At 44.1% G+C, this 20,319-nt stretch overlaps 1 protein-coding gene across 2 annotated transcripts in view; it reads left to right on the top strand.

Moving 5' to 3' along the window:
* NUP188 (nucleoporin 188) overlaps positions 1-20,319 on the top strand; it is a 132,201-nt gene that overhangs the window by 22,842 nt on the left and 89,040 nt on the right. For both annotated transcript variants that reach the window (XM_068248499.1, XM_068248498.1), the window contains exons 10-15: positions 3,035-3,146; positions 7,289-7,489; positions 10,756-10,845; positions 16,173-16,238; positions 18,870-18,989; positions 19,072-19,198. In XM_068248499.1, coding sequence (XP_068104600.1) covers positions 3,035-3,146; positions 7,289-7,489; positions 10,756-10,845; positions 16,173-16,238; positions 18,870-18,989; positions 19,072-19,198 — 716 coding nt within the window. The remainder of the gene's footprint in view (positions 1-3,034; positions 3,147-7,288; positions 7,490-10,755; positions 10,846-16,172; positions 16,239-18,869; positions 18,990-19,071; positions 19,199-20,319) is intronic.

The following is a 20,319-nucleotide window of genomic DNA, read 5'->3' as shown; positions in this document are numbered from 1 at the left end:
TTATTTTTTTTTTACACTTAGAATTTTTATATTGGATCTGATACAAATGTTTGTATTGAATCCAATACAAAAAATTTTTGAATTTTCCGCCGATGTGATGACGCTGCGTACGCCCGACATCAGGGGGCGCGCGCACACAGCGTCATCAGATGTGGACACCGAGGGACATGATCGCCAAGGGACAGGAAGAGACAAACTCGGAAGAAGAGTAGGTCGCTGCTGCGGGAACGCCGAATAGATGTGAATAAGCAAGTAGGGAATTTGTGAGTGAACCCGCAGGTTAGCGATGCCACAGGTGAGTAATTGTAATTACTGGACTAGTCTGACTTGCCCTTATATAGTAGCTATTTTTTTAGGACATGTTAGGCTCATCCATAACGCTAGGGAGGTTAATAATCTGATTAGAAGCTCCATTTCAGGAAGGTTTTTTTTAAATATGCATTTAGAACACACGTCGGGGCAGAAACCAGATTTAGAATACTGTATAACAAAACTAGAATATAGGGGAAGGGTGGTGCCAAATCGCTGAAAACCAGCCTTTATGAATTACATTAGAGCAGTGCATACAATCAAGGAGCCAAAAGCTCCAAAAGCAGAAAGGTGTTTTGGTGGTATTCAAAAATTCCAGCAGGAACTGTATATAACGTAGTGTACTTCGCAGTAGCTCTGCGCCTGCGCAGAACACTCCAGCCCAAGTGGGAGTGATTGACAGCGGCGCAGGCGCTTTAGAGGACGACCTGGCGAGGTCGGCCTCTGCACCGGCGGGGCCGGCGGCTGGGAGCAGAGCTGCTTCGAGGGACATGTCGGCTGCAAAGGGCTGGAGGAAGCCCCGGGTAAGTAAATGTCATTTTTCCCAGATGCCTGGATATTTCCTTTGAGGCTTTGTTCACATCTTAAATCAAAAGCGATGATGCACGGGGTCTCGGGGGGGCGCCCTGTTACGCGGCGGGTAGCGGCGCATCGGTGGCTAGCGGTATAAACACGCAGCTAGCAAAGTGCTAGCTGTGTGTTTTTAAAAAAAATTATGAAAATCGGCCCACCAGGGCCAGAGCAATCCTGCGCGGCGGTCATGGACGAGCTGAGCTCGTCCATACCGCTAAGCTGGTCTTAATCCTCCCGGCGTGCTTAGCTGTGCTCTGGGATTTTGTATAAAGTGCTTTTCAAAGCACTTTTGCAGAGCGGTTTTGTTTTTTTCACTTTTTTTCACTTCCTGACATAAGTCAGGAAGTGAACATTTTGACCCGGAAAATAATAAATGCAATGTATTTATTCTTAAAAGCGCTGGGGAAATTGCTATACAAAGCTCTTTGAAATTTCCCTATACCTTCCATTGATAAAAAAAACACTCAGAAAATGGTACAGGCAGCGCTTTGCTGAGTGGATCGGAAACTAACTGCTCAGATGTGAACACCCTCATAAGCACAAGCTTTTTAGGACGATTTTCAAAATCACTGGCGTTTGAAGAAAGGGCAAAAACGCCCTTTGCGTGAACGAGCCCTAAGATCACTAAAACGTTTATAGGAAATCTAAAGTGAAAATAAACTGATGACAAAACAATTGCATTTGTAGTGCAACTTCTAAATAGATCTTTCCTGGATTGTCTTACACTTAGGCCCCATTTACATCAGCAAACGTGAATGGCCGTGTGATCGGAACACAATGCCTACGAATGCATGCCATCTGTGTTTGTATGCGTTGCGCGGCTGATTCTATTCACTGAAAGTGAATGAGTCAGCCGCACGTTTTGGTAAAAAAATGCGTGCAGAATGCGTTCCTGGACCGCACTGGTCCGGAATGCATGCAGTGTGAACATCAGACAGTGCAGTCTATGCTCTTTCTGATGTTGTGCGTGTCGGCCTCCTACACGCGTTGCTGAAATCCGGACGGCAATGCGTGCAGTGTGAACGGAGCCTTATTTTAATTGTAAAAATATAAGTTTAAAGTTTATTTTAATGCAGCTCCCACAAAGACAAACCATGAACTATTGAAGTTTATGTTCTCTGAGTGTTTCTCAGCCATACAGGGCATCTATAACGTGTAGTTTGTTATCAGCAAGAGTTAAAGTTGGATGAAAGTAGACTTGAAAAAGTATTGATAGGTACAAGAGGATTAGTTTAAGATGGCTCCCCACCCCACAACTGTCTATTTGTTCCTGCAGTTCTTTCGTGCCAAGGTACCGGTGAGAGGGGAGCTATTAATTGGTTATACTCTTTACTCCTCCCCGCCCCCTTCCTCATAGTAATGCGTTGCCATGTCAGCAACTGACTTAGAAATGGACCGAAACTGTGCGGCTGCCACTGGTCAGAATACACTGATGTGACAGTGACTGACAGCATGTTTGGGCCAGTGGTAGCTGCGCAGTTTGGGTCTATGTCCGGGTGGCTCGTTAACGGTGGCCATTAAGTAGCAACCTGTACTGTACTTATCCTAATTGCTGTTAGAATTGACCTTGTTACATTTTTGGTTACATTTTGTTTTTAAAGAGACACTGAAGCGGAAAAAAATTATGATATAATGAATTGGTTGTGTAGTACAGCTAAGAAGTAAAACATTAGGAGCACAGACATAAATCTAATATTGTTTCCAGTACAGGAAGAGTTAAGAAATTCCAGTTATCATCTATGCAAAAGAGCCACTGAGCTCCATGACTTTCAAAGTCGCAGAGAGCTCTGTCTTCTGAAGCTTATTATCTCAACTGTAAGTCATTGCAATGTCTTTTTCTCTGCAGAGGACAGTTCATAAGTTCACTAGCCTGCTCTGTAAAATCATTTAGAATGCTGAGTTTTGTGTAAACTGCGAATATTAGAGAATGGTGCAATGTTATAAAAAAAAAAAAAAAATGAAAATAAAAAATAATATTTCCTTTGCTACTATTGTTCTAGTAATTATCTGTACTACACATACAATTCATTATATCATTTTTATTCCCGCTTCAGTGTCTCTTTAGTAGTAGAAGTAGCCAATCAATATTGTAATTTAATAATATATATATATTACATACAGTATATATATTTATGTTTGTTTTTTTCTGTAGATACTTTGAAGTTCTTATCCTATTAGAAGGAATTGACATGGACACACTGCAGGAATGTGTTTTGAAGGACAATATTGAACACCCACTCGCTAATGAACACCAGATCTGCAAGGTGAGGATCCGATTCAATGTTCACTAACCAGTGGGTCATCCTGTCATTAGATAGTAGTGGTCATCTGTTTTCTCTTAAAGCAGGGTTGTCAGCCAATAAAATATCATTTACCGACTCCTCTGTGTTTATTATGTAGTACACTTGCAGTCTGCATTGCAAGCATTCCAATATAATCATAAATGTGCCTGCTGTAAGGAATCTTATCTCAGTCAGCCTGTCTCTATTCTAGTTCATTGCCGGGGAGAGGGAAGCTTGTTTTTTCCTCTCCTACATTTCTGCTCCTCACTGATTGGCTGAGGGCAGTTCAGTGTGACACATAGTTGAGAAGAGAAATGCACCTCACCCCTCTGCAGAAGCTGCTGAAATTCGATCTATGCTGTGCTGAGCTCACATGTGTTTACAGAGCAAGCTAGATATGATGGTGCAGTGCATAGTGGGGAGAAGGGCTGGCAATGCATACACTATTTCCGGCAGGAGAAAAAAAAAGAGTAAGGGAGGGAATAACTTCAGGATTGGTGTCAGTCTGAGGCTGTGAAGATGGAAAATGCCTGGAACAGTTTTCTGTTTATTTACTGTATACAATTCACTGAAATCAGAACGTGGACAGTACAATATATATGTTATGTAAGTAGAACAAGTAGTTATCTACTTGTATATTGTTTTTTTCCCTGGGATAGTATATCTGTCCCTGCTGCTTTAAGGTGGACCTGAACTCTTGTACAGAACAGAAGGAAAACATAGAGTAATGCACCCTGTATTTATTTAGAGTGTTTAATTCATCCTCGTTTGTCTCTAATCACAAGTTGTCATTTTATCAGAGATGGCAGATAAACTCATTTGAAAGCACAGGCTGTTAACAATATGTCTGTTTCCATGAATCAGGAAGTAGACACAGTGCAGATTTATTGCAGGATTTGTATCAGCTGTAACAAAGAAATGTTTTTCTGTAAAGGTTATGTTGTTTAGAATCTTTTAGAGCAGAGAGGACGTTCTGAGTTCAGGTCGGCTTTAAACAAAGCAGAGCTCACTCTTACTTTGAGAATGTAAATCACTATTTTTGTGTCAACATCAGGATTGAGAGAACACAAGCTGCTTTAACCTTCCTGGCGGTAAGCCCGAGCTGAGCTCGGGCTATGTCGCGCAGGAGGCTATCTCAGCTTCTGGTGGGGCGATTCGTAGCACTTTGCTAGCCGCACGTAAAGCTTAATCGCCGCCGCGATCGCCCGCACGCAGCGGCGGAAGAGGCCCCCCCGCCAGAGCCCTGCGCTGCCCAGACCAATGAGTTCCAGGCAGCGCTATGAGCTGGATCGGAGGTGTCTGACGTCAGGACGTGGGCTGACGTCCATGACGTCATTCCGATCGTCGCCATGGCGACAGGAGAAGCCAAACAGGGGAACGCGTTATATACGCGTTCCCCTGTTTGCTATTGATGCCGGCGACGATCGCACTAGAGGGACACATGCGCCCTCTAGTGGTGTTTCATGTAGCTACCACTCTGGTAGCTTTACATGAAACAAAAAAAAATGGATTTCTGCCCAATTGACAGAAAAAATGAACCGCCAGGAGGGTTAAAGGATACCCGAACTGAATTGTGACATAATGAGATAGACATGTGTATGTACAGTGCCTAGCACACAAATAACTATGTTGTGTTCCTTTTTTTCTTTCTCTGCCTGAAAGAGTTAAATATCAGGTACGTAAGTGGCTGACTTAGTCCTGACTCAGACAGGAAGTGACTACAGTGTGACCATCACTGATAAGAAATTCCCCTTTTTTTGATTCCCTTTCTTGCTCTCAGAAGCCATTTTCTGCTAGGAAAGTGTTTTATAGTTGGAATTTCTTATCAGTAAGGGTCAAAGTAGTCACTTCCTGTCTGAGTCAGGACTGAGTCAGCCACTTGCATACCTTCTATTTACCTCTTTCAGGCAGAGAAAGGAAAAGAAGGAACACAGCATAGTTATTTGTGTACTAGGCACTGTACATACACATGTCTATCTCATTACGTCACATTTCAGTTCGGGTATCCTTTTAAGAAAAAGTCCAGAATATGTTAAAGTGAACCTAAAGTGAAAGTAATATGGCCAGTTTAGCTTACCTGGGGCTTTTTCTAGCGGCTAGCCCCTTGTAGTTATCCCAGTCCCGTGCCGTTGTTCCGATTTGTTCTATTCAGCTGCAGTGCACCTCCAAAAGCTTCCTGACAAGACCAGCCACGGGCTACTGCACTTGCACAGCTACGCACCTCCTCGATTGCGCTCTCGTAGCTGGGATTTGCATTTGCAACTTTTGCGAAATTAGAAAGGGATCGATTTTGTGCAGTACGGATCTCAAAAGAAAATTTTCAAAACAAATTTCAAAAAATGTTCACCCTACTAACAAAAACAAACTCACTCCCTTTTTTGCTAACACAAAGATATGTCATCTGAGTATTTTTTTTATTGCCAAACGTGCTGAGCTAAAAAGATGGGAGGGGTGGCTTTAGGGGCTATGCTGAAGAAGGGACATTGTCTCACATCTTCTGGTCATGTAGGGTGGCTCAACAATTCTGGGATGAATGGAAGGTTATGTTGTGGCAGATATTCCCTTTTAAGATTTTTCTACATCTACAGCATTCTCTACTTTTTGCCCCTGCCCTGAATGCCTCCCACAAGCTATATAGACTGACTCCTGCTGATCTGAGCTTATTGGGTAATTGCTAGACAATTGAAGTCCTGCACCCTTTCCCAAACCAGCTGATTTCAGCAATGGAAGTCCAACCCCATTCCCGATTCAGCTGAATTTGGCGCAGCGTTGTACCGATTGTTTCTGTGCCAGCACTGCATTTCTTTTTTCAGTGATCAGTTTCAGCCAGGCGTCACAAAAAAATAGTAAAAACACAAAAAGTAATTTGGCCACTGGCAATAGCCGGTTCCCAAATTACGTGTCCCACTGTTTTGCTATAATTTGGAGGGGGAATAGTAAGTAATCAGCACGGGCCCAGAGCATTCAGGAGCAATACAATCCTGACTTTGATTTATGGCTTAAAAGGAACCTGTAGCAATATAAAGTCCCCCTAGGGCAGGCTTGGGCAAAATGTTTCGGCTATGGGCCGCATTCCTCCAGCGACCCGCATGCCTGTACACTCCTCTCCTCCCTGCCTCCCCTGCAGAGTTACGAGTGGGTGCATTATGATAGGTTTAACTCACCTATTTGCATCTTCCAGTGGTGATCTCCATGGCTACGGCGGCATCATGTGACACACTGACGCATACTGACAGCAGGTCATATGACACTGCTGTGGCTATCGAGATCATTGCTGGAAAGTGCAGTAAGGGGAGTTAAACTTCTTATTATCTACCGCACATCTCTTTTCAGGGAGGGAGGAAAGTAGAGGAATCTGGCCCTCAAAACACAAATGGCTGGATTCGACCTGTTGTAGTTTGCCCTGCCCTGGGGGGCTCTTACCTTGGGAGAGGGAAGCTTCTGGATCCTAAAGAGGGTTCCCTCATCTTAGGCAGCCGCGTTCCAGGGTCGGGACCCCCAAATGTCTGTATGTTGAAGCCTCACTTTGGCAAAAGCCGGTTCAGGTCCGCTGTACTGCACAGGTATGAGCCGTCTGCGCCTGTGTAGTTGCACAATCCCGATAAAGCTCAGCTATTTCCACTGGAGTCGAGCGAGAAGGATGTAATGCGCATGCGCACGGAGGCCACGCTTCGGGGGTCCCAGCGGTGAAAAAGGTCTGCAGAGGAAAATGAGGGAATGCTTCTAAAGGTTCAGAGGCGTCCCCCTCCTAAGGTAAGTATCAATATATATGCATTGCAAACCTCCCAGGTTAGTTATGATGGAGCAGATTGTGCAGACTGTTGTTTTTCTGTTTTTGTTTTGTATGGTTCGATTTTTGCACTATTTGTATTTTAATGTATATTTAATTGTACATTTTATGACTTTTTCACTGACTTTTCTGCAACTCTCTATATGTACTAATGTTAGTATGCAACAATAAACATTGTTATAAACAAAAAGATGGGAGGGGTCGTAGAGACGGAGATAAATGTAATGAATTGATGGTGTTTGCTTACATCCTGATATGAGGATTTTCTGATGTGGCCATTTAATCTGGTTATTGTCTACACCAACCATGGACTGAAATAGCTGTCTGCACACAGGACATGGACCAGTTGTTGCTGACCTTTGGAGACATCCCTCAGCATGCGCCTGTCCTCCTGGCCTGGGCTCTTCTCCGACACACACTGGGTACAGAGGGCGATTCTCCAGCCATTCGGAAAATGGGTAGCACTGCCCTACAGCTCCATGTTTTCCAGTATCTGACAAAACTGCTCAAAGGCCTTAGCAGTGGAGAGCACAATGTAAGTATTGTTTGTGTGTTTAGCTGAGCTGTCCTTTTATAAAATGTTGAAGTCTCCAGATTTTACCTTTTAGCAGCTCCAGGCCAATTTATTTTAGCACGTTTTTATTTCTTATTTGTTACATTTCCTTGCTTCTAATTAGTACTGCTGTAATGTGTATTTATGGTCACTTGTCACTAGGGGGAGTGTGAGACAACAATAGAGGACTTCTGCTTTTAGTTTCTATCTTTTCTGCTAGCAGAAAGAGATCAAAGCATTCCAAGAATTTACAGCACGAGGAGTTCAGTCGACTGAGGTCATAAGCAGTGTACTTATCTCAAACGCGATAACTCTATTGAAATTGCTAACTGGTTAAAACAAGTCTGCAAAGTTGTACCTCAAGATTAGGGATGACCAATGAGGCGCAAATAATTCAAAGTAAATGCAACTTTATGCATCTTCAAAATGGGCCTATTGGATCCAACCATGGTGGAATGGGTACATTTTCAAGCTGCATTAATTTGCATACATAATTTGCATAGTCTTGCAGAAAGATGTTGGGATATTTAACCACTTTACCCCCACAGGTGTGGATATCTCCTCCCCTTTTTCCACCCTGTCAACACCAGGGACTGAGATATCCGCACCTCTCGCCGCTGTCCGAGCTCTCGCTCGTGCACGCCGCCGGCCGCTCGCCCGGAGATCAGTGAGCGGGAAAAACCGTTCCCGTTCGTTGATCTAAGCCCCCCCCGCAATGATCGGCTGCTTCTATGAGAAGCAGCGCAAACATTGTGGAAAAAAAAAAAGTTTCCCAGCCTCATTGCTCTTCCTGTAAGCGTCCTTCCGACGCTTACAGGTCGCATGAGCAAAAAGTTACTGTGGCCAAATAGTAAAACTACACCCTAAAGCATTTTTCATATACAAATACATTAGTTTTACACTATAAATTAACTCATTACCTCCCACACTCCCCAATTTTTTTTTGTAAATAAAAAAAATAAAATAAAAATTACAATAATAAAATAAAAATTACAATAAAAAAATACATAAATAGTTACCTTAGGGACTGAACTACTGAAAAAAATGCACCTTTATTTCCAAATAAAATATTGGCGCCAAACATTGTGATAGGGACATCATTTAAACGGTTTTATAACCGGGACAAATAAGCAAATGCATTTCATGGGTTTTAACTACAGTAGCATGCATTATTTAAAAACTATAATGGCCAAAAACTGAAAAATAATGAATTTTTTCCCACATTTTTTCCTATTTTCCCATTAAAACACATTTAGAATAAAATAATTCTTCGCCTAATGTCCCACCTAAACAAAGCCTAATTGGTGGCGAAAAAAACAAGATATAGTTCATGTAATTGTGATAAGTAATGATAAAGTTATAGATGAATGAATGGAAGGAGCGCTGAAAGGTGAAAATTGCTCTGGTGTTTCAGGGGTAAAACCCCTCAGTTGTGAAGTGGTTAAGTTACTAATACAACATAAACAAAGTGGGATGCCCCCTCGCTTACATTTGGATAAACCAAGATATTGTAAAAACTCAACTGGGTTGGAATGATACCACTGGTGGGTTATATAAATGGTAAATAACGTACAATAGTTGTCCTTGTTCCACTGACAACGGAACAATTAATTTTAACTAAAACTAATATTTACATTTTCTTGATAAAATTGTTAATTCCAAAATGTATACAAAAATGATATTGTTACAGTACATACACACATGATCATGCAATTAATACTTGATCGTCTTAGGTGTAATATTATTATTATTAGTGACCTAAGCCCGTTTAAAAACAGGCTCTAGGTCTGTCATCGGTGGTATAGCGCGCACACGCTCGCCCCCTGGCCCCATTGTCCTCCTTCCCAGCGTCATCCTCCCAGCTCTGCGTTGTGCGTCCCTGTTGCCCTAGCAACTACAAGGACAGTGCAGAGAGAGCCGGCTGAACTACATGCGCAGTTCAGTTTTCACACGGACAAAGGGACAAATGATGACGCAGGGACAGTTAGGGATTATTATATAGGATTATTGATTTATAAAACGCCAACATATTCTGTGGTGCTGTACGGATGGGATGTGGAAGAGGATTCCAGAGGAGGGGTGAAGCACATGTAAAATCTTGTATATGTGAATGTGAGGAGGTGATTAGAAGGTCGTGTACAGATCTGAGATTGAGGTTGGGTTGGTATCTAATAAAGGTATTACAAGAGGAGGGAGTTAAATGTATCTTTTGACAACTTTGTTGTTTTTAAAATATGCAACACATTCATTGGGATTGTTTGGGAGTGACAGCTTATTCTTTACTTTGAATTCACCGGTATATAGCTCAGACATTTTTTCAGCAGTGCTGTTCAGGGTACCAGAAACAGTTCATGCCAGTAACTGTCTTTCAAAGGAGCTCACAGTCTAATCTCTACTATAGTCTATGGCCAGTTTTCAAAGTGCAACCAATCAACATACTAGTTTGTTTTTGGACAGGAAGGAAGGAAACTGCAGTGTCAGGAGGAAACCCACACAAACACGGGGGACCTATGAATTCAGTTCAGCTTGTGCCCTGCCCTATTATTGACCATGATTCCCTGGATGGAAGTGGTATCCGCTTTGCCTCCACTCTGCCTGATGTTTCTTTAGTCATTACTTGTGGCTGATGGTGTAATGGTTAAGGACTCTGCCTCTGACACAGGAGACCAGGGTTCGAATCTCGGCTCTGCCTGTTCAGTAAGCCAGCACTAATTCAGTAGGAGACCTTTGGCAAGTCTCCCTTACACTGCTACTGCCAACAGAGCGCGCCCTAGTGGCTGCTGCTCTGCTCTGGCGATTTGAGTCCGCAAGGAGAAAAGCGCAATATAAGGCCTCTTGCACACTGCAAGCAATTCAGATTCAGATTCCGCTTTTTAATCTGTTTTTACTTCTGATTCAGATTCAGATTTGCAGTTTGCTCCTTGCACACTGCAAATCGGAATCTGAATCGGAGGTAAAAACTGATTAAAAAGCGGAATCTGAATCTGAATTGCTTGCAGTGTGCAAGAGGCCTAAATGTTCTTTGTCTTGTCTTGTCTACTTGTCCTTTTCATTTGACATGTGGTGTGAATTAAAATTTGACTGTTCAGCCATTGTAAAATGACCATTAGTAGAGGGTGTCAACAAACATGAGCTAACCTGAATTGGAAATATTGTCTGTCTCAGCCAAGCCAAGTAGCAAGTCTTTGATCATGTTTAGGATGTTAATGCCCTTGTGTCTTATGACTTATTGTGTATATGTGTTGCAGTGCATCACCAGCACGGCCTGTCTGTGTATCTATGGTTTCCTGTGCTTTGCGCTCTCCTCCATGGACCAACACACACTGGGCAATCAACAGGTGAGCATTTGTAGCAACCAGGATAAAGCAGTTGCCATAACCTAGCGATCTCGGCTGTAAAAGGATAACATGTTTGTATTTCCAGAGTGACCATTTTGTTGTTAATGATGATGAAATGCATGTTTTGCATGTTTTGTTGATTCTTCCTCTTATATTCTTGCTAGACAGCTGTTTGCACTGGTCACTGAATTATTTATACAATCTCAGTCTTATGTATTTCTTCCTGCTGGGTCTTCTGAGGCTACTCCTTACTAACAACATCTTTGTTTTTGACGGTGCCCACTACCTCCAGGTGCAGGGCGCAGCGATGGGCACGACTTGTGCTCCGTCCTACGCCAATCTGTACCTGGGTGAGTGGGAACGGGCCATTTTCGCAGACGAGGGTCTGGAGATGTACCTGTGCCACATTTTATCGTGGCACAGGTACATCGATGACATTCTCGTCCTGTGGACGGGCACTACTGTGGAGTTGGATAAATTTGTTGCCAGTATCAATGACAACACCCGCAATCTCACGTTCACCATGACATGTGACCAGAGGGCGATCCCTTTTCTAGATATACGCATATCCATTGATATGGATGGCCATCTCTGCACTGACCTTTTTAGAAAGGAAACTGCGACCAACGCTCTGCTACATGCTTCTAGTTTCCACCCATCCCATACTATTAGAGGGATTCCTACCGGCCAGTATATGAGAGTGAGACGCAACTGTTCTTCTGATGAAGCATTTCACTCTCAGGCCAAGATATTACGTACACGATTTAGAAGTCGAGGCTATTCTGATGCCACGCTGCGACGGGCATTCAATAAGGTCAAGAGAAGGGATCGCTCAAGCCTTCTTGTCCAACGTCCAAAACAAAAAATTAAACAACAAGGATCAGATTTGCGGTTTGTGACCAAATACTGTGCCCAACATTCCAGTTTGAGATACATTTTACAGAAACATTGGTACTTGCTTCAGAATGACCCAGCGGTGGGTCATGTGTTCCCCGAACGCCCTATTGTTACATTTAAAAGGGCGACATCCCTCCGAGATACTCTAGTGCAGAGTCATTTCGGAGGGGTCAACCCCAGACGCCACTGCATTGTTTTGGGATCTTACACCTGCGGGGGCTGTTCGTATTGCCAATTCATTAAGGTGGGAAGGACAGTCACCCTGCCCAATGGCAAACTTCATACTCTAAAACATTACGTTAATTGCCAAACGGAGCTAGTTGTTTACTTGTTGCTCTGCCCATGCGGCTCTTTTTATATAGGGAAGACCAAGAGACCTCTATGGAGACGCATTTCCGAACACATGCAAAATGTCGGAAATGATGAATCCTTAACCCCTATTGCCCGGCATGTTAGGCAGTGTCTCACATGTACGGGTAGGAAATTACGCTTTGTAGGATTAGATAGAATCCACGGTACCATACGAGGAGGCAATTTCGATCGCCTTCTCCTCCAGAGAGAAACAAGGTGGATTTTTGAGCTACAGGCGTGTCAACCCCCTGGTTTGAATGAGGCCTTTAATTATGCCTCATTCCTGCCCCTTTAAAGATATACTGGGCACGGTGACAGTCCCATCACCCTCATTTTATATCCTGCTTCCCTTTCCCCTCCCCTTTTCCCCCCCCTTTTTTCCCCCTCCCCCCCCCTTTTCCCCCTCCCCCCCCCCCCTCTTTTTCCCCCCTCTTTCCCTCCTTCCCATCCTCTTTCCCTCCCCCCCCCCCTGCTGTCCGTGGGTTAGTTAGCCTGTGGTCGCCTCCCCCCCCCCCTTAGGCACAGTCTTTGAATCTGTAGGGACTTTTTTTCTGTTTTATTTTTTGGGTGCGCAGTTTGACTTTGTTCTTACTGTGCACCGCTCGCTGGCGTCTCAATTATATTTAGACGCTTTGAGCTATATTTACAGATGTCCCCTTATCTCATCCTTATCCAGCCTAAATTATTGTCTCGTTGATATATACATTGTCCTTAGGGTATGCAGGTGAGACATTGTTCCGCTGGCTCACCTATGTAATGCGTGAATGGGATGAGGGATGCTTAATTTATCAGTTAGAGCCACTGTAGCTTGGAGGTGCAGCAGGATGGACCCACGTGACGCGAGGATAGGAGCTTGCTGTCCACCCGCTCGCTCCGTTGACCCGCACGCGTCACTTCCGGTCTGGACGGGCACTTCCGCCTAGCTCTCATTGGCTCTGAAGGCGGATTTATCTCCGCACTGCTGACACACAGGCACGCCTTCTGATGACGCCGTGAGAACGGCGAAACATGTAAGGGCCTGCCTGCATGAGACGCCGTCTCCCTCCATGGACCCCTGATCCACCCAGCTTGCTTGCTACCATTTGGGGGACTTTCCGCAGCACTTGCGGGCACCACCGAGCGCATCCAACACACCTGGACGGGCATCTAGCACGCGGTTGTGCACTTTCTGGGCTTATCATCACGTCAGTGGACACCATCAGTCACAACACTGCCAGCCCTACGCACACCAGCGTGACAACCAGCTGATTCACCACCTTGCCAGATCTACATCTGCACCTCCGGATACATGCGGAACACAGGAGGGTGAGATACAGGCAACACCCATATGGGGATCATGATTGATCAAATGTGATGCATGTCCTGAAACTACGCTTTCTGCTGCCCACCATACCTTTGCTAGCTTGCTTTTGTTTCTGCTTTGGACTGTGGAGTGCTTTTTTCACTGCAATGTCTTGCGCTGGACTGTCCTTTCCTTAGCAACCAAGTCTTTAACCACGCTTTTACATCCAAACGAGCTCATATCATTACCTGGCCAGTGATGTATGTGAGAGGTGTGTATGGGGTCTATGTGAGGAGATGGCCATCTCATAGCTTTTTTTATTTTTATTTCCAATTTTTATATTATTCTGTGATGGAACTCTAATAAAATTCATACTTTTATAGATTTTTGATACTTTTCTATTCTTTGTATATCACTGATAGCACTTGTGGTATGTTATCCTTCTCCAAATTTGTGTGTATATTATGTATTTCTACCTTACTTTGCTGTGTGATTTACAAAATTGGTTATACTACAGTGTATCCGGAACGTATTAACAGCGCATCACATTATCCACATTTTGTTATGTCACAGCCTTTTTCAAAAAGTGATTAAACTAATTCCTCAATTCTACACACAACATGCTATGACAACGTGAAAAAAAGTTTACTTCAGGTTTTTTCAAATTTATTAAAAAAATAAATAAATTGAGAAAGCACATATACATACGTTTTCACAGCCTTTACCATGAAGCTCAAAATTGAGCTCAGTTGCATTCTGTTTCCCCTGATAATCCTTGCAATGTTTCTGAAGCTTAATTGGAGTCCATTTGTGATAAATTCAGTTGATTGGAAAGGCGCCCACACACTGTCTATATAGGGTCTAACAGTTGACAGTTCATGTCAGAGCACAAACCAAAGATGAAATCAAAGGAATTGTCTGTAGACCTCCGAGACACGATTGTCTCGAGGGACAAATTTGGGGAAGGTTAGAGAAAAATTTCTGCTACTTTGAAGATCCCAATGAGCACAGTGGTATCCGTTATCCATATATGGAAGAAGTTGAAAACCACCAGGACTCTTCCTAGAGCTGGATGGCCATCTAAACTGAGCGATCAGGGAAAAAGGGCCTTACAGAGGGGACCAAGAATCCAAGGGTCACTGTGAGAGCACCAGAGGTCCTCTGTTGAGAGAGGAGAACCTTGCAGGACAACCATATCTGAAGCAATTTGCCAATTAGGCTTGTATGATAGAGTGGCCAGACGCAAGCCACTTCTTAGTAAAAGGCACATGGCAGCCTGTCTACAATTTGCCAAAATGCACCCGAAGGACTCCGAGACCATGAGAAACAAAATTCTCTGGTCTAATGACTGTGAGACTAGTCGGATTAAAGGGATGAAAACTTGCTCCAGAGCGAACATCTGGAGAGATCTTAAAATGGCCTTGCACTGATGCTTCCCATCCAACCTGATGAAGCTTGAGTGATGCTGCAAAGAGGAAATGGGTGAAACTGGCCAAGGGTAGGCGTTCCAAGCTTGTCTCATCATATTCACAAAAACTTGAGGCTGTAATTGCTGCCAAAGTTGCATTGACAAAGTATTGAGCAAAGGATATGAATACTCATGTACATGTGATTTCTCAGTTTTTTATTTTTAATAAATTTGCCAAAACCTCAAGTAAACTTTTTTCATGTTGTCATTATGGAGTGTTGTGTGCAGAATTCTGAGGAAAAAAATTAAATTAATCCAATTTGAAATAAAGCTGTAAGATAACAAAATGCGGGAAATGTGATGCGATGTGAATACTTTCCGAATGACTGAATCGTTAAAGTTTACCAGAGATGAAAATACCTGAATATTCGATACTTACCCGGGGCTTGCTCCAACTCCATAAGCTCATCTGAATCTTACGCCGTCCTCCCCGCGGTTTGCCATTCAGCTGCGATCAGCCCCGGTAACAGCTCAGTCTTGTCCAATCTGGGTCTTCTGCTCCATATATTGCACATAAAAGCTTGACTTATTCGTATCTCAATAACCACCTTTAACTAACACGCTGGACTCGGAGGAGGAAGGGAATTTTAGTAATTGGGGGATCACAGCTCTGGGCCCCCTGCAGTTGCCCCTGAAATCGCAGGGGCTACTCCCCTTTAGTTATGCCCCTGAATAGAAGTCACTTAAAGAAAACTTGTACTGAAAAAAGTTCCCCTGGGGGGTACTCACCTCAGTAGGGGTAAGCCTCTGGACCCTATTGAGGCTTCCCTCGTCCTCCTGTGTCCCACGGCGGTCTTGCTGCAGCCTACGGAACGCACAGGCGACAATTGTCAGGCTGTGCAATATTTACCTTTTCTGGCTCCAGCGGGGGTGCTGTTGCAGCTTTTCCCACGTAGATCGTCAAAAATAGCCGATCTCCGTCGGGTCCGCTCTACTGCGCCTGCGCAGTAGAGCAGCCCGACGGAGATCGGCTATTTTCGCCTATCTCCGTGCAGAGAGCGGATACTGCGCCTGCGCTGGAGCCAAGAGATAAATATTTACATCGCCGCCGCTCCGGGAGGATTTTCGCCACCGCCGTGGGACCGAGGAGGACGAGGGAAGCCTCAATAGTATCTGGAGGCTTCCCCCACCCGAGGTGAGTACCCCCCAGGGTAGGTTTTTTCATTACAGATTTTCTTTAATTTTTTGGAAAGACTAGTCTGCAAACATTTCCATGGAATTACCAGTTAACCTCTTGCAGTTTGCTTGCAGTACTTCGACTACATCACTGTCAGCTCTGTGAAATTGTTTGCACATCTTCCAATAACCGAATACTTTGCTATTCCTTAGGATATAATCGACACAGCTTGTCAAGTGCTGACGGCCCCTAACTTGTCAAATCTCTTCTGGAATTCGGTAAGTGGAGAATATATAGGGCTGATAAGTGCTTTACTGATGTCTATAACTTACGTTGGATACACACTATGAGATTTTCTGTCAGATCGATTATTTCCAACATCCAATCTGCTTTCCGAGCATTTTCCGATCGATTTCCTATTAAAGTGCTCGAAAATCGATCGGAAAATGCTCGGAAATCGATCGGAAAGCAGATCAAACATGTCGGAAATAAGCGATCTGACAGTAAATCGGCCAGAAAATCTCATAGTGTGTACCCAGCATTAAGGATATTTATGGGTTCAAGGTGATTAACACCACTTAAAGGGGAACTGAAGTAAGAGGTATACGGAGGCTGCCATATTTATTTCCTTTTAATCAATACCAGTTGCCTGGCAGCCCTGCTGGTCTATTTCTCTTCAGTAGTATCTGAATAACACCAGAAACAAGCATGCAGCTAGTCTTGTCAGATCTGACTTTAAAGTCTGAAACACCTGATCTGCTGCATGCTTGTTCAGGGGCTATGGCTAATAGTATTAGAGGCAGAGGATCAGCAGGGCTGCCAGGCAACTGGTATTGATTAAAAGGAAATAAATATGGCAGCCTCCGTATACCTGTTACTTCACTCAGTTCCCCTTTAAAGAATACCAGAGCCCAATGTTCTATGATTTAAAAACATGTTGTGCAGGCAGGAAAGTGTCGGTTCACTTATCGCTCTCCCTGTTTCAAGATGTGTGGCTCTGTTCCCCCATTTCAATCCCCTGTTGCAGCTCCCGACCAGAGCATCCAGTATGGAAATACTGCGCCGCGCATGTGCAATATTTCCTTTCTTCTGCCCCCTGAATGCGCTCCTCTGTCATTCCTGGTCATGCCCATTCGCTCCCATCCTGCAGGCGTCCTTGTGTGTGCACTCCACAGCCCTCTGCAGTAGGGAAGACAGGGAGGAGAAAGGAAATACTACTGCGCATGCCCGACGCAGTATTTCCATGCTGGATGCTCTGGTCGGGAGGTGAAACGGGGAAACAAGCCAGGTAGCTTGAAACAGAGGGAGCGGTAAGTGAACTATGACACCCTCCCACCTACACCACATGTTTTTCAATCCTAGAACCTTGGGCTCTAGTATCCTTTAAACCCCAACATATCTGCTCTGAAAGCTGCCATTGCATTTTACTGCATAGCTGCTATATTTATATATTATAGTATATACCCAGTGATCACTTCTCAGCTTTCTCTGCTTCTACTATGTGTGCAGCCCAGTTTCAGCATTCTGATGCTGTATGCTAATTTTAGCTGAGAAAGGAATGTAAACAAAATATGTTATCACCTCTTCAGATGGCAGAAAGCTTTTCACGGAAGTAGAAAGAGCTGTGTTTAACTGTTTGAATGCTGTTTTGCTAGCTTTTTTTGTGATAGTAGATTGTATGCTGTAAATAATCTTTTAGAACAAAGAAGAAATGCTAAGTTTCATACCACTTGAAAAGAAAAGTTCACCCACTGCCATTTGTTAGCATGTTCACGTTTCAGATGGCGATACTGTCCATAGATGAAATTTTTAAAGTGTACCTGAGATTAACCTAAAAAACAAAAATGAGGTACTTAAAGTCTGAAGCCTAAAAAAATAGCGTTTTTTACAGGGCAGTCCTCTTCAGCAGTAAGCCCATGGCTGAAACGCTGCAACCCCGCGGCAGAACAAGGTTTTATCCCCCCAAAATCCAGAGGCAAAATTCCACGATTTTAAAGGTCGTGGATTTTGCTTCCTGGGGGAGGCAGAGCTTTGTGCTGTAGCTCTGCCTCCAATCAAGTTGATCTCCACCTCTCCCCGCCCTTCTCTGTGGAAGAAGACTGAGGGGGTGGGGAGAGGCGGAGATTGATGCAAGCAGAGGCAGAGCTACTGCACAAAGCTATGCCTCTACCTGGCTATTTTTTAGGCTTAAGACTCTCGTTAAGAGGAGGGGAGCTTCTACATGGACCCCCAGAACATATCCAACAAGAGATTGTTGGATATGTTACGTAGCCACACTCCTCTCTATGCAAGGGCGTGGCAGTACTGCACCTGTACAAATACAAACATGCCTACATAATAAGCCTCTCGTACACAAATGGCTCTGTACTACTGCACAGGGGTGGCCGTTTTGCACAGTATGTGTCGTAGTGCGGCCGCGCTCGAGCATGGAGATGAGCGTTGTCATAAAGGTGTCCTGGGCAGCAACAGTTGTCTTTAGGAGGATGCGGGAAGCCTCTGAAAGGTTTCTCTTTTCTTAGGGAAAAAAATAAGTATCTAAATATCTCATTTTTGTCTTTAGGGTTGCCTCGAGTCCTTAAAATTTCAGCATTAGCTTCTAGATGTATCTCTAACCATGCTGCCCGAATGATGCTGGATGGCATTGTTGCTTAGCTCCATGTACTGAAGAGTGCCTGCAAGCAGCATTTGTTGTACTCTATAGCTATCTTTTGAGCTCAGGAAATCACCTCAATATTGAGCCTACACTAAAACGAGTCCTTAAATGTTTAAAAAATATCCCAGTTTTTCTTATGTTCTTGATCCGAGCAGGAAAGTGATCTGTTCCCCTTATTTACTTCAATTATATGACCTACAACATAGTACGGCCATTACACAGCAAGAACTAATAGTGTTTTTCCTCCTATCATTAGCAATCTTCAATAGGCCTGGGCACCCTGCTGGACAGTGTATGTACCCTGTTTCCTTCCCGCCTGGCACCTCTTCTGCAGCTCTTCACTGCTCTCGTCTCCAACAAGTCCACCGCTAAAAAGGTACGTAAGATAATCCTTCAACCTATATCGCTCTGTAGCTCCGTCACATGGTGCTGACTGGTAAGATGTGAATTTCTTGCAGGCTTACACATTCCTGGACAAGATGTGTCATTACACAGAGCATTACAAGCACAAACCACATGACGTCATGTCCCATAACGATGAAACACTGTGGAGGAGGCGGACTCCAAAGCTACTGTATGCATTAGGTAATATCATCTGTGATGACATACAGTGTGTTGGCTGTTTCCAAAGTTCTTTGCACATCTACTCACTTTTCCCACCAATAATTAGTGTCCAAATAAAACCTGTAAATAATAGATGACAGATGAGGCACCAGTTGAATGCACTTCAGGTTTATTGTGAGCTCAGCAAATAAGGCACACCATAGTGTGTAGGTAAAAAGACTCTGGCCTTACAGCCGTTTCGCGGGAAACCTGCTTCTTCAGAGACCTACACTTTGGTCTCTGAAGAAGCGGGATTTCCGCAAAATGGCTATAAGGCCAGTGTCTTTGTACCTACACGCTAAGGAGTGTTTTGTTTGCTGAGCCCACAATAATCCTGAAGTGCATTCAAGTGGTGCCTCGCCTGTCATCTACTATTCACGCATATTCAGCTTGTTTACGAGAGCACGCTTGTGGGAGTGGCTTCAAGCTGCTCCTGCTGGCCTTGCATTTGGTGCCGACCTCATCTCTATACAAGTATGGCAAAATAAAATGTTGCTGATTTTTTTTTTTTTTTTTTTTTTTTTTTTTAATGGAGATTTGATGTTTGTAGAGGTATCTCCCCAGATCACTGGTCTCTGCAATCTGCCAGGACGGTTGCCTTGCCTGATACTGTTTGTTCACCGCGGGAACGTCAATGTAAGTTCCCACAGCATAATGCCACTGGCATGTCTTCCCCTCTCTACAGTGCAGAACACACTGAGTGGCCTAGAAGCTGTCTTTACCGAAACTGCTTTAAAAGTATTGCCTGAAAAGGCAGGAAGGGCCACAAATGTCTAAAACAAAAGGAAAAGATGTTAGATACTTACCTCAGTAGGGGAAATCCTCTGGAGCATCAACAGACTTCTCTGATCTTCTCACGCTCCTCCTGTGCTGTGCTTGGACCCTGAAGTCACATATTGCGCATGCCCACACACCTGCGCAGTAGCATGAAGCTGCTTGTGCATGGTTTTCTCTCTGTGCATGAGTGGCTCCATGCTACTGCTCAGGTGCGGGCCCTACTTTGCGCCTGCGCAGTGCAGCCACACTTGTATTAGAAAGGTTGCATGGCGGCAGAGAGGAAAACTGTCCAGGCTGACAGCAGAGGGGTTGCGAACATTGGGGAA

This window comes from Hyperolius riggenbachi, chromosome 8 (assembly GCF_040937935.1).
Source record: "Hyperolius riggenbachi isolate aHypRig1 chromosome 8, aHypRig1.pri, whole genome shotgun sequence".
Classification (NCBI taxonomy): Eukaryota; Metazoa; Chordata; class Amphibia; order Anura; family Hyperoliidae; genus Hyperolius; species Hyperolius riggenbachi.
Note: the sequence above shows the minus strand (reverse complement) of the source record. Positions and strands in the feature narration are given on the sequence as shown.